This window comes from Lissotriton vulgaris, chromosome 3_1 (genome assembly GCF_964263255.1).
Source record: "Lissotriton vulgaris chromosome 3_1, aLisVul1.2, whole genome shotgun sequence".
NCBI lineage: Eukaryota > Metazoa > Chordata > Amphibia > Caudata > Salamandridae > Lissotriton > Lissotriton vulgaris.
The window spans coordinates 1,074,761,642-1,074,776,998 of NC_141689.1; the positions used below are offsets into that span (position 1 = coordinate 1,074,761,642).

The following is a 15,357-nucleotide window of genomic DNA, read 5'->3' on the forward strand; positions in this document are numbered from 1 at the left end:
TTCAGTTGCGTTACAGCTCAGGTCACTGGTGGCTGTTGAGTGAGACTGTGAGTCACTCAGCTGATTATAATGATATTTTGAACCAATTCCAAACTTATCTAATTTCTGCAATTTTAGCTAGAGTCTGATCAATGGAAGTCGTTTATATTTCTTACGTTTTGCAGCAGTTAACTTAGATTCTCGTTCCTCAAATGTGTGCAATTTCTGATAGTATTGTTTCCCTCCTCTTCATTGCTTCATTTTGCTCACGAGACAGTGTCACTCATAGTCATTCAAATGTCACTCATAATTACTCTAAAATTATTAAAATGTCACACATAGCAATCTGAAACCTTGGCAGCTATGTACTCAGGCTCCAGCCTGGGCAACACTTTTAACAGTGCGCCACTTTAAGTTACTCACAAGTACACGTGTTCAGTTCATGAAAGCTTGACCCTTCAAAAAAGGCACAGAAAACCTACAATTTGATAACGCAATCAAACCTATGGGATCGAAAAATAGTTGTGCCCTGACCTATTCAACTTCAAACAAGTTTACAGCCACGAAAAAAACATGTTTATTGACAGAAACACATTGACGAACTGCCAGCCCTTCGTGGGCTTGCATTAAAAATACAAATACGGATTATTAAAACGTATACTACATCTTCAGGCTACCATTAGAACTTGGCCGGGTCTTCACTGGCAATGAGAGTAAGTCCACGGTTTGCTGTGGAATGAGTAAAATGCAGCGGGGTCAGTACTGTGATATTTTCAGCACAGTGTACTGATCTCCGCTTTGGTACAGCCCCATTTGCAGCACATGCCGGCCACCCCCATGGAATAGTCCCGCTTCCTCCGGGGGTAATTGATCCAAGGAAGTCTGTCTGACGCCCCTGGGAGGCTGGCCCCCGCCCCACCTCTTGGTTTCTGGGCAGCTTCTTCCGCCTGCCGGATGTACTCGTTGAAGTCCTCGGACACGGGGACGTTCTCGCTGTAATCAACGTACGCGTCAAATAAATCCTTGATAGGCTGTCGCTCAAAAGGCATGTTTGCGCTTGGCGGCAGCTGATGCTGCTCCAGGTCAGGACCCAGGAAGGACTGCAGCTTCAAGGTGTCCAGGTCTTTGGTGGAAGTCCCCTGCACAGGATCTACAGGATGGAGAGAGAGAGAGAAACATGCGAGTCAAAAGGAGGCAGGATGCAGAATTAGATTGTGACATATTAGGTGCTCTTTAAGGAACAGACTTAGGGGCATATTTACAAGGCCCTTATCTCCGCTTTTTAGGCTTTAAAAGCCAAAAAGCGGAGAAAATATTAGCGCCCTATCTACAGTAGCGCCCTATCTACAGTAGCGCATGTTAGCACCCTTTTCCCCGACGCCTCGCATTGCATCTCTAATGAGATGCAAAGTGGGCATCACTGAGCAGTACAACCTGTAAAATATTGCTGATGTGCACATCCCAACATTTACAAGGCGGCCCACACATTATAGCAGACATTAGTTTTGGGCGAAACAGCTGTTTTCTCCAAAAAACTAACGTCTGCTAAAATCCTGACTCATGTATGTTTAACATGGGGGGTGGATTCTTGTGTTACGACCACAGGGACCTATCATCAAGCATATCACCATTTTGCAGGGAACATTGCTGGAAAACCAGCCATGTTCCCTGCAAAACGGCAATTTCCCCGCTATTGCTGGAATTTACATTGCCCTGGAGAAACGCGTTGTTAATAACGAGCTAACAGAGTGATAAATTCCCGCGATAGACGCGATAAATACAAAAGCGCTAAGGGCGCTTTGCGTTATTTATCGCCGTCCATTACTAATAAGCCCTTAAATTTTAATTTTGTCTTGAGACTACAGCAAATACCATTGGTGTCCAATCTGAATTGTGCTGGAATTGGGCACCCTTCGATTTCCCCCCACAACAAAACCCCCTCACCCTCCCACCCCCGTAATATTTATAGGAATGCGTTTGGGAAGCTAAGGGAAAATAGTTTTTCTAATGTGGTAAAACCAAAACTCCATATTATCCCGCATTTCAGCCTATAGAATTGGGAATTAAAAGGTGAAACTATACATGGGATAAAGTACAAATTGGATCATAGGTATTTCCTGATCATCATCAAGGTAAATTACATTCCTCACAGTGCTGCTGAAAATAACTATATTAAGCGTTGGGCATAGTTTTTTTGCACGCCCAGAGTGTTACATTAATTCCCCTCTTCAGGCTAAAAAAACCCCATCATTTTGCTTGTTTCAAAATTCGCCCAAAAACATAGATTATTCATAGTTTAGAGTCTAAAATTTGAAAGATGGTATTATTTTCCTAATCTGCTGTCAGATTTTTCCTCTTGCTAGTAAAAAGAGTAAGAAGACTCAGATTTGATCACTTTTAGAAAGACAGCACATCAAGGATTTTCATTATAGCTGGACCTTGTTTGAAATGTTATTTTGTGTGGTCTGAATAACGAAATTCGCATCTGAACATGTCACCATCCAAAATTGCATAGTCTGTGTAATATTCTGATTGCATTTGTTATAACTGTTATACAACATGTATCTTTAAGAAGACCTGACAATTGTGAAAGGCAATCCAGAATGTAGTGAGGCAATGGTGAAAGGAAGAACAGCTGGAAGATTCCACTGCCAGGCTAACTTGTACTGGAATAAATCGTCTTTGCAATTTGAGAAACACTATTGTTTGTTTCAATGGAAATTACCGGAAGCTGCAAAGAACCTGTGCCGAGCTGCAAAGAACTTGCTCCACCGCCACTTGCTAAATACCAACAGTGAGCTCTATGCCACGTGGGCCTGTAGAGAAGGGGCGGTAACAACAACTTCGCTACTTGCATTGTTTTCCAGCACTAGACCCAGGAGGAATGGTGCTTCCTGGAAACATAGGTGTGTATACAGGAACAATTAGATTGAGTGAAGACATCACTTTCGATGGATGAAAGGACAGATTGGAAGCTTGGAAAGAACATAAAAACAAAACTGGGCCACCACTGTAGATTGACCAATAAGGGTAAATAGGATGCATGGGAATATTGTGATTGTTGAATGGTAAAGTTATGGAATGTGAGAAGAGTGACACTATGCAATAACCTGGAACAAAAAGGGCAACGTGATAAAACCAGAAATGCAGAAATGGCTGAAAGACCGAAGGTGTGCAAAGGAGCTGCCGGGGGCGGATCAAGAGGCCAAAGAAATGACTTTAAGGAAGTGATTGTATTAGAAGTTGTGGTGTGTTTTAGGATTTCTCTTCGTTCAAAAAATGAAGTGATGTGGTCAATGTTTTTCCATTCTTACGATTGTATAGATGTTCATATTGTTATCACTGTTGATTCAACAAGCACCATATGCATTCTTCTATTAATCCATTTAAAATATTCTATAAGAGGGGACGTGTTATATACTGAGCGCATTGTTATTAGGGTATATCAATGTGTTTTTTTTATGGAGATCAGCAAATTGTGTATGTTATAACAGAAAGAATTATGTAAGGCAGTAGTGGAAGGAAGGACAGTTTGGAGAAACCACCGCTAGGATTGGTGGCTGTTGAAAAGTGGTTTATTAGTAGTAATAAGAAGGGACCTACCACTAGTAATAAGGTAACAAACACAATATAAGGTTCAGCCAAGGTATCAATAAATTATTTCCTTGCTCAGCCCTTGGTAGCTGGCAATTAGCAGGTTGGCTTAACTTAGGAGACAAGTGTGCAACGCATTAAAAAATACCAATACATAAAATAAGTAAAACACAATGCACAATAAAATCCAATGTAGGGAACAGGAGATATGATTTTTTAAATAATAAACACTTTTGAGTGCCTGTAAGCCCAAAGTGCCGCTTTGGGATATCTGGTCATGCTTGACGGGGACAAAGTCAAAGTTTGATGCCATGGAACCCTGGTCATATACACTAAGCGGTAGGCCCCAGTCAACTTTTTACCTTCTCACTTAGTCTTTTATTTTAGCTTTTTTCTCTCGACATCTAGCAAAGTTCCTTGTCAGCTTGGTTCAGCTTGAGGCCTCAGTGAAACACTGGAAGTCTTGAGCTCTGGAGCTTTCAGAAGGACGAACTTGGGGGCAGATTTACAAGCCCCTTGTGCCACTTTTGTTTCACTTTTCCCATGTTAAAAGTGACGCAAAAGTGGCGCAAGGGGCTTGTAAATCTGCCCCTTGGAATCCAGGCCAGGTCAAAGTCTGACATCGGCACCTTGACTCTCGTTGAAGGGCTGGTCACCTTATGGAGCTTTTTGAAAAAAATTCTCCAAACTTCTAAGTCTCCTTCCAGAAGGTACTTTGGGATTCCAATGTATCTACAACACAACTCCTAGGCTCTAGAAGCTCTGAGATGGTCTTTGGGATGTTGAGGCTATGTAGCCCACCATGCACCTGGTCAAATCGTAAAAAGTTACTGGGTGCACTCCAGGATGGGGACTTCTTTGTGGAGATGGAGCATGTGAGGTCTGTTAACCAGTTGCTTTTAAGGAGTCCACTCCTTAATCCTTGTGAAGCCAGGCAAAGCTGTAGTTCCAGATTCTGCAGCATGTGCAATCCCTCAGAGTGCAATCCTTTGGGTGTAAATCAGGGTTCCAGCAGGGCAGTTCTTCACCTTGTTGTTTAAGCAGGAATCTGAGTTGCTAAGCAGCTCTTCCACTTTTATCCAGAGATTCTGGGCGACAAACATGAGGGCACCCCTGAACACTGGTATGGAGGGAACCACCCTCAGGTATGACCATTTCCTACAAAGTGTGGCATATTTGTGACCCAGAATGCACTATTCTTCAAAATTCAAATTGTTGAAATTCTCTCCTGAAGGTTAAGACCTGGCTTTGTCATCCCGCTGGCAAGGCTGTTTCCCTAACATTCCCCTTCCAGCCCCTCTGCTGATGATCTAATTACTGGGGCTACTGGCTGACTGGGGTGGCAGGATGTAGGGGTGAACCTGTGCCCTATTTTTTTCCATAACCCGCACATGCAGAGCCCGTGGAGTTCAGCTGTGCCACATAGAGGTCTCTTCGGATGCAACTTCTGGTAACAGAAAATACCTAGCAAACAAGGGTATGCAGTTCCTATAAGTGGAGAATGAGGTGCTACATGCGGTATATCTAGGTCAATACACCATAATACCACATTTTCAGTGTAGATAGATACTTTCACATTAGGTCCTGAGGAATTGCCGTCAGAGTGTCCTGACTAAAAGGCAAGAAACATGTCAACCACACGAGACTGAGCGCAACATCCTGAAACATTACTTCAGGTAGTCACCACTCCACTTTTTAATCAGGTTGGAAGTCAGAGTTATTAATATTGTTCTGCCTGACCTTCCATTTCCTGTTTTAATCCACACGTCTATTGACCTTCACAATAAACATGTCTACATTTTGAGGTCCGTCACACCAACAGCACCAAACAGCAAGGAATAAAAGATCTCTGCCAAAGTGCCCCTTCATAGAGAGCTCATCAGGTATTGCAGCACCGACCTGACGAGGAGCATGCCCTAAGATGAAGAATGACACCCAGCGGGCTGGGAGTGTGTGGGCCCTAATTCCGAAAGGAGGGATTCCCCTTTCCCTTCCTTTATAGAGGACAACCTATCGTCTTTCTGGGATCTCTCTCTCTCATTCTCCACTTATAGGAACTCATACCCTTGTTTGCTTGGATCTTGATTGGGCATGTATGCTGGACCTCATAATATCTCAGTCCCCCTTCTTTGATTGAAACAAAAAATACCTGTCTTCAAAGGGTGATTTAGCAGGACCTTATGGATAAGTTGGACAATTGTGGATAGACGTGATGGAGTTACAGCACTGTAGGACATTCCTCGAAAGAGGGGACTGTGGAAGGAGGGAGGACAAAACCTCCACAACCGCTTGCCCCCCCTCTCCTGTGCCAAACTTCTTTACTCCAGTCGCGGCTGGCATGACTCACGGGTGGGGGGAGGGGAGGTGAGGGTCACACGGGTTTGCAGAGGGGGGAGGCAGAACGGTTTTAATATATATTTTTTTAAGTCCTGCACCACCTCAGCTCCTGGCCGGGTCCTGCTCTCCTGAACAAGAAGCAGCCACAGGCAGCCTCCCTCCCCAAAGCCAATCACAATGCTGCAATGGCAGCGTTGTGATTGGTGGGGACTGCACCCAAATGGGGGCCTATGGGGAGGCCATTTTCTTTACGTTAACAGAGAAATGCAGAGAACACACCTACAAATGTTTATGTTTGTGCTTGCATAACATGCAATGCAGAACGTATCCACTTATCGTGTTTTCATTGGGGCTCCCCCTTCGTTGCGAAAGGAGGAAAAACATATATTTACAATGACTGCTATGTCATAGACTATTTAACCATGACCAATGGAGTGTCTAACATCAACAATTCGAAGGGTGGTGGCAAGACATGACTATCACTTAACCAAGACTGCTCCAATACATAGCATTGAGGTAACAATTCGCAATTCGGGGGAGAGGCTTGGGGGGGGGGGGGATGCAATGTGGTGTGAGCACACAGGATAGGAGTAAATTGTTTTTCAGTTTTGCCCTTACTAGCATGAGTCTGTAGGCCTTGTAGTTGTTGATGGAGGTAATCCAGATGTAGAGGCAGTTAAAGTACAGTATATATCCCATATTCTCTGGCACTCAATGCGGGTTATAATTACGAGGTACATGAGCTGGGCAAGGACTGGGGCTGCTTTTGTTGCATATTATTGAGACGGGTTTTTTTAGCCATGCACTGCTTTTGTAGGTTAGGTTTTTCATCTTGGGGAATTTTATGGAAAGCACAGATTCTCATGGGTGACTTTTTCGATGGGCATTGATGAAATGTCTTTTTTTACCCAAAATACTGTTTTACGAGCCTTCTGGAAACTTGTCATTTAGGACACTGGTATGCAATTGCTGAAGACGTGGCAAAAGTAGTTCAGTGTGCTAGCTACTTTGGAGTGGCTTTCAAAACCCATCCCACTGGGTGTTGTGGCTGGGGTCTGTGTTCAATCTGAGGTATGCTACTCACTTTGGCATTGATGGGCAATTCCTCACAAAAGAAGATGGTTGTCATAGCGAATATATATTTGTATGTGGTGCGGTGGGTCTTAGACAAAGAGACTGGTAGAAAAGGATTCGTGGACATTCTTCCTTGTGAACATTCCTGAGACAGGTGCATTTCTGTGAAACTTTGACATGAAATGCAGACCTCCAGCTGCGTACATATACATTCCCAAGGTGCCCTTTTTGGAATCTATGTACTTTAAATACCAACACCAAGAAACAGAATTAGCAAGTCACGAAATCATGAGCAAAGATCATGAGCGAAGCTAGATTACAGTCTGCTCCCGACAATGCCGACCACTTTGTCGCACACAGTGGAGGCTGCCACTTGCAGATTTTGCAAATGTTTGCCAACTGACAAAAAGAGTTGGTAAACTTTCAGTGTTTTGGAATACAACTTCTGATTCATGCTAGCCTTAGCTCTTGCTAGAAGCGTATTGTTTATCACGGAATTTCCAAGAATTTACTCTTTTTAACTCTTCTCTCTGGAAAATGTAGATTTCATTTTTTGTCCGTATTTTCTGTCTTTTCTCCAAGGGCCTGATGCTTTTAGGTTATGTCCTTCAGAGCCTGAAACATCATGTCCATGGAGAAGAAACAAAAAATATGGACGAAAAATTAAATCTACGTTTTCCACCGAGCTAAAGGCCATCCAGTGCAAACGTAAATGGCTTGATGCCACACACACACCATATCCTGGGTGCTGATGATCCTCTAGCTGTATAGAAAGTCATACCTAGCAGGAGGGTAAGTGGACCGGGTCTGAGCACCAGCAGTTTTTTAAAGGAGGCCTCGAAACGGGTCTCAACTGGGCTCTGTTTAGTGCCCTGGCACAGGCAGTCCATTTTTTTCCAAACTGCAGTGACAGCAGGCACATGGATGTGGCGTGCTCACACAGCTCACACTGATCACTTCTCACTAGTGGAGAAGTTACGGCATGACATCATGCCAGGTGAGTATTGTAGGGGGAGGGAAATCCTTTAAAGAGAGTCATTTTCTCTCTGGATTTCCCTTCTCTTTTTGAAACTCAGGAGCAGCAACATTGTCCTGGTGTCACAAAGGCTTTAAGTGGAAGCTTTTTCAATATTATACACAAGCCATAGTTGCTGCTTATTTATCTTATGCAACTAACAACCATTGACAAACCCAATAGTCCTGACGTGTTGTAGGTATGATGTTACTTGTTGTATCATATAGCTGGATGCAATGACAGAAACAGCAAAATACAAGTCGGGTGGCACACTAAGCTAAGCCCAGATTTTCAGCTTATGTGATTTTAAGACACGCCCTTAATTGCATTGGTCACGTCCCTTTGAGAGACCCCCCCCCCCCCCCAGTTTTTTCTTCCCACTTAAAGCCCTGATACGTAGTATCCTGGAACTTATTCACTGTCCCCATATTTCAACCAAGTTCAAATATGTGTTATTAACAGAGGAGAACAGTGTCTCTTGATCATTCCACTCATGGAGAAAGATATCTCGGCCTCCAGAATGTTTTGACTTACATTTTGTTGCTCTTTAAACATGCACACAAGGAAGGACGCTTCTCTTGCAGTCGTTCAAGGGTAAACCAAGAGAGAGAGTATATTTTGCACACTGTTACTTTCTAAATTGTTTTAATTCAAAACATCTTTGGTATGAATGTTTAAAGTTCGAACGTTAACAATGTTGATAAGTCTTGTGTTTGGGCACAATACTGGAAAGGAGTAGTTTTAGAGCTGTACGCAGAAGTTGGGGAGTACAGTCTAATGCTGAAGGAATAGAATGTTGTAAACTACAGTCATTAAGTTTGCAACAGTTTCGCTGATAAGATAGATTTTAGCAAAAACAGAGAATATGCTACAGTTATCTTAGTAAACAGTTGCAATGACTATCTGAAGTGGTCAATGTATAGAAAACCCCACTTTCAATTCCCACCCCAACAAAGTAAAAAGTATTAGGAGATCAGGACATTGTGTCCTAGTATTCCACAATGGCTGTCTTGCAGCTTGTTGGTAAAGTAGAAACATTATTCATGAATCTTTTACTGCTTTCTATGGACCAATCCTCAGCCCCTTTATGTCTTTCCAGAACTGCAGCTCCGACATGAGTTCTTGCAGAAGAACGAGACCTAAAAATGCACATTCCCCTGCAACATACAGAATCCAATCACACTATCTGCATGTTAAACAATTTAACAGCAGAGGCGGTTGCATTTCACAGTAGCAGAATGGCCCTCGAGGTGCTGAGGCCCATGTAATTTTGTAAAGGGGATAACTTATTGGCCTTTTCCTGCAAAAGTGAGAACGAATTTCATGTGTGGGTTTAGGTAAATTCAAATTTTTTCATATAACAATGCAAAGCTTTACACAAGCATTGTGTTCAGAATTGTTTGGAAAAGGGAGAGCATGATCATTTATGAAACTCAATGTCGGGAGAGCCACCTCTTGGCCAGTGGCGGCTGGTGAAGTTCAAAAGTGGTGTGGCTGGGCTTGGGCTTGGGCTTGGCTTGGCTGGGGTGAGGTGTTAGTGGGGGTTATTTAGGGGGGAATCGCGGGTTGCATCAGGGGTTCATGTTAGCGGTGCACATCATTTTTTGTGAGGTCAGTCATCATTTCCTCATCTCATTCTTTTTCAAGGCTATGGTACTGGCATGGACTTACAATTCCTGAAAGATTACGTCTCTAGCTAAGGACGCACATACTTTCATTGCCTCTCTCTTGCTGAGGCCTCTCTCCGCCATGCCACAAGATTCTGTTTCCTTGCAGTTTGAGGTTACTCTGCCAACCTCCCAGAATGCCAACCCACCCATGCTGAAGACAGGATGGAGCCCGCATGCACACCTCTATTAGTCACACTTCAGCTTCTTGAACAGAAAAATAACATGCAATTTTATGAAAATAGTGTATTTTGATCCTTGCTATTGTGTTTTTGCTGTCTCTCCAGAACAGGGCTGCCGAACGTAGATTCAATAAATGCATGTCAGATATTTAGGATAATCACTGTCGATCTGGATATGTTTGGTTTAGAGACACAGCTGCCCCCAAACTACTCCCAACAGTTCAGGCATGCCTTCAAGTCCACCAAAACATACCATATCCCAGGCCTAGTGTGTCTGTCTGGCAAGTGCTTTTACAAACCCTTTGCTCCACAGTTTGTGTACATCCTCGATACAGAAATTTGAATCCTCCTGAAGCTGCTGCCAAGCTGGCCAACTTCGAGTGATTAATGGACAGCGAGGCTCAACACCAGAGAGGCGCAAAAGATAAAGGCACAGGGAAAGCAGAGAGCAGCAATTCAGCGAGCCCTGCTGAAAACTTAAAAAGAATAAAATCGGCATAAAACATGGCAAATGTGCACACGCTCTCAATCATGTTTAGGTAGTGATGGGGATTTGCTGAAAAACGGCTAGTTATTATGACGGTAATACACATTTAGCCATGACCCTTCCAGGTCCAAAAATATATTCATATTGACCTGGTCACCTGGATTATGGTCTTCAACATATTGGCTGCTAGTTACTACGCCTGTTGGTGATTAATTCATAGGTTTGAGGGCTGTGGGGCACTGTTGTACCTGGAGGGAAGCTTCAACAGACACAGGCACCTCCGTCTGCTCCTCAGCTCCCGGCTGCCAGTGAAACTACACAGCTGGAGCTCAAATGGCACCCACGGTCCTGCAACGCGGGAAGCAGACACCTCGAATCTGCACAGTGTGTTTTCAAAAGTACTGATGACATACTGCGCAGACTCGATTTCTCAGCTTCCCGCCTGCATCCTCTACCCCACCCTTTTCCAGCTCGTCACAGGGTGGGACACACCCCACTCTGTGAAGAGTTGGGAAAGGGTGGGGTGACCATAATCAACACACCATGATTGACGTGAAGCCCCGGGCGCTGCAGGGCTTCACCCTGAAGCGCCCAGGGCTTTCTCTACCCCCATGCCATTAGGAGGCGGAGTCTGGTAATCGAGGCAATGTTTTTGCCAAACTGATGACCTCACAGGCCTCAGGTCGGTGAGATCGTCAGCCCGGCAAAAGCTGTTCACTTTGGACGTTGCTGGCAGTGTGTCACTCATGACTCACTCATCCGTGCAACAAACAAACAAGCAGGTGAGTGACACTGTGCAGCAGCACTGGCCCCAAGCAAGAAACGTGTGTCCAATTTCTTTTTTTTTTAAGAAGCAGATTTAAACCCTTTGCTTTTATTTTGTCAATGGTATGCCCTGGGGTAAAAGTAAAGGGGGCGGAGCCCCGACGCCCATGACCAGAAACCGCCACTGCCTTGGCACTGACTCGAAAGGGGTGAGGCTAGACTGCCAGGCTATGGAGGTTATGACTAAAGGAGATAAAAGTGTGATTTGTGACGGAGGAAATCCCACATTGTATCAGCCCAGTCTCTTAGAGTGAGACCTCCTCTGAAAGTATGCGGATTTGAGGGAATAATATGTTAAACTTCAAGCCATGACATTGCTTGAGATTTAAAAGAAAGAACAGTGTCTTGACATGGGGATATTGGAAGTGGACTACAAATCTGAGCCAATTAGTGGCGACTCTAGAAGTAAACGCTAGGGGGATGAGAGGACACAAATTGAGCCACAGATTAAAATGACAGGCCCACTTACAAAGATCAATTGTAAAAAGTGTGGAATAAAAACTAAAAGTAGCACAAAGCAGAGTAAGTAAAGAAAGGAAATTCATAAAGAAATCGAAAACATTTGTAATTACACTGTAATATTACAAATATCAGAATGCAGGATATGCTGCATCTGTCCTGCACTTTATATGTGGTGCACTCAAGCACCTGTATCTTCCACTCTGTCATTTAGGGTCGTTCACCTCTAGATGAATTTCTCTCTGTGCGCTGCACATGGTTCACTAGTAGCGGCATTGTCTTCTTTGGTGCTTTCACCCCTGGGCACATGTGGCAGTCTGCACATTAAGCATCCAGCTACATGCCTGTTCCTCGCACCAGGGCTAGGAATCTCCAACTCTCCCTCGGGGACTCCTAGAAGAATTATATCCTCGTACGCAATAGTTATAAGACCAGCGCCAGCATCATTGATTAAGGATATTTTCTCCAGAGGACTGAAGATCAGAACATATTCACCCACGAGCCAACGGGAGTGTGTGTGGGGGGACACCCTTCTGGGGAGGCCATTTAGTCCAAGGACAGTGATAATCTGTCAGATGTGGGAGACTCAGCGCCCCCTCATCACATTCTGCCGGCGGCCACAGCTTTTACCGTAATGCCACTGCTTGGTACAATGCACCAGATTTTCTGAATAAATTATGTTAATTGAAATTAGGGTGTGGTGTAAGCCAAGCAAATCAAAGTTCTGTTATTCTTACAGAGGTTGCCGTACAGAACACATTGCATGCCCACTGCAAGCGCCCTAAGAATCCTCTGATACTGTACAGCAGCCATTCTTCTCCTAGATTTATCAAAATATTAGAGCAGTCTGGGGTTTCGAAACACATTTAGTCTGTCGTAATTAGTCTCACTGTCAATACAATCCCATTGAATGTACTACAGTATTTGCAAAATAACTCCAGTGCATTCAAAGGGCATGTTTCCATACGAACTGTCACAATTGCATTGGGACAGTGCACGCTCTTCACAGTAGAGTAGAGCTGCAATACATGCAGTGGACCACTTCTCACAGAACTGTAATGCTAATGATGGAGAGATAGTAATGGGTGGTACTCGCACTTCTAAACCGAACTCCACCATTGTTCATACGTTCACTGGCTCAATACCAGCACTTAACTGCTAAGCAACAACACATGCATGGCAGCAGGACCTGCCTTTTCCTGCACAACTGTAATACTTCAACATGGTCAGATGAGCACTCTCTCGGAGCTACAAACTTTCCAGTGGGGCAGTACTCACCTCGGCTCAGCAAAACTTTTTTTGTGGACTGTATACTGTCAGTTCAACAAGACTGACTGGTTATTGGAACAGAATTCAAACTTTTCTGCAGAACTACAATACTTGCAGTGGGCAGTACCGGTGCTACTTAGTATAACTGGAGGGCTTAATTTGTAAACTAATAAGTTCCGGTGCCAAAGATTTCTCAGAAGAACATGAGCAGTGAAATCAAAGGTCGAGATGGTGAATACTAAGGCTGGATTGTCTTGATTCCACCTCATGCCTCTCTCATTCACCATCAGAATCACCCTGCCCCTTTACCTCATCCATTCACATTCTTTTTCTCCCTTTGTCACTGTCTTTCATGTTTTCTCTTCCTCCATCTTCTAGCTTTTTGTGTTTTCTCTCTCTTACTTTGAATCAAAGTATGTTAAGAAAAAATAAATGCCAGTACCTAAAATAAGTATTGGTGGTTCCTACTGGCAACCACTTGCTCGAAATAAAGACTGACTGCAATACTTTAAATGGGACATAACTGGTAATTCTCTATAAAAAAAAGCTTCTTATATATTTAAGTGGGCAGTGCATGCCCTGTTCAAAAGCCAGCAATACTTTTAATAAACCGATTTTCAATATATCAGGCACTTTTCAGCAGAAGCACATTACTCTCAGTGGGAACAGATACTTCAAAACATAACTATGTTACATTTACTAGGACATAGCCACAATACATGCAAAAGCACAGTACACACACACACACACACTCACAGTGCCTGATGTGACACACCCCCTCCCTGCCACAGCCACTTTTCTTTTCAAGGCGCTGAAGTACTACATGCAACAAAGAGTCTGTCACTTTCCAGCAGAACAGCAACTCTTCTTTTTGTACTTTTGGGGTTCCGTCCATAAGCATCTAGTGTATGTTTCTATCCTAATCTGGTTTTACCCCACACCAGTGTTTGCTTATTCATGTATAATTTAGTAGCGTAAATCATGTGCCAAATGTGAGGATGGCTGAATGACGGTGAGCATGAGAGAGAAAGGGAAAAAGCAACTTAGAACAGAAAAGAGAGGAACGGAATAAGAGTCCTAGAGTGTGATAGAGATCAAATGAAGGAGAGAATTAGAGAGATATTGGCTGTCTTTAGAGAGGTTTGTGATTATCACCTGTTTTTTTATGCAGTGTGAAATGACAAAACGTGCTGTAGCACTAGCAACCCCTTTGTAAAAACAAAATAACAAAAATGCACTCTCTAAGTTGATGTTCTGAAGGTACCAATTCAGTAATTCATATTTGCATGGTTAGTATGCTGAGCTATATGGAGTTATTTAATAATACTGTTGTTAAGCACCCAGATGCAGTTTAGGCTGTGCCATGCAGCATACAGTGGCCGATAGTCACACAAAAGGTCTGGACTAGATACCCAGAGTCATATGTCCGAGCTGTCACGCACATGGAGGTGTTAGGGATTACAGTGACTCACCTAGGCTCCTGCGAGCACTCTGCTGCAGCTGGTCCCTGGTGCCCTGCGAGGAGTCCACGTCCAGGGTCAGCCTCTTCCAGCGGGACCCTCCACAGGTGAAGATCACAGCTCGGATGAACTCGCGGCCACACAGCCTCACCGCAAAGTCGCTGGCGCCTGCCCCGGGCCGCCCACCAGCACCCTGGGCATTGAGATGCCCGGGGAAGTCAGCCACGAGAAGCCCAACACACACCAAGTGCCACAGCGCCTTTAGCTTCAGCATAGTACAACTTTGAGAGGGCCTTTGCAGCTACCTTACTAGCACCCTTTCCCTTCTATCACCCTTCCCTCCTAACACTTTACTAGCACCCTTTCCCTCCTCACACCTTTCTGCCCCGACCTGGAGACGGGTTTATCTATCCCTCCAAACGCACGAGACAACTTTTCATTGGCAGCGCAGCCGCCACGCCCCCTCCTCCAATTGGCTAATCTTTTAACCGTTCCCGCCTGTTGCTCAAGCAGCAGGTGCCGAAGTTGCGCGCTGACGCGCTGCTGCTTCTCCTGGCGTTCGCTCCTGTCCGCGCGCGTTAGTGCTGTGGGTTCTCTCGCGCGCGCAGCGCTCCCCGCGGTCTGTCAGCTCCTACACCTGACAGAGCTGGAAGGCGCTCGCGCAACTTGGGCAGTTAAAGAAGTGGCGGCGTCTGTCCCTGAACCTGCGCTGGTCCCCTGTCACCTGCTGTCCACCTTCCTTGTCTGGCTCTCGGTTATCTGGCGGAATCCTTTATGTATTCCAGCGGCCCCCTGCTCTGACTCATCGTCCCCCCATGCACTGATTTACCCCACCCCTCTTCTTTCCGCTTATGAACAGCTCTGTCATTAGTTTACCCCCGGTCGCCCCTCCCTCGCAGCCCGCTTGTTGTACCTGTTCTGTTTGTAGCAAAGAATATTTTTTTAAGCGCTTTCAAAAGATCTGCCCATCATTAGAGTTCCTTCGTCACGAGGGTGCCAGTGACGCACT

The 15,357-nt window shown here is 44.6% G+C and overlaps 1 protein-coding gene across 1 annotated transcript; it reads right to left on the bottom strand.

Annotated features, from left to right (window-relative positions):
- Positions 1-540: 540 nt before the first annotated feature.
- LOC147727420 (relaxin-3-like) lies at positions 541-15,094 on the bottom strand. Its single transcript, XM_086963107.1, has 2 exons — positions 14,361-15,094; positions 541-1,129 (listed from the first exon to the last, which is right to left on the bottom strand). The coding sequence occupies exons 1-2, from the start codon at positions 14,620-14,622 to the stop codon at positions 753-755; spliced, it is 639 nt and encodes a 212-aa protein (XP_086819233.1). The 5' UTR covers positions 14,623-15,094; the 3' UTR covers positions 541-752.
- Between the last annotated feature and the right edge of the window lie 263 nt (positions 15,095-15,357).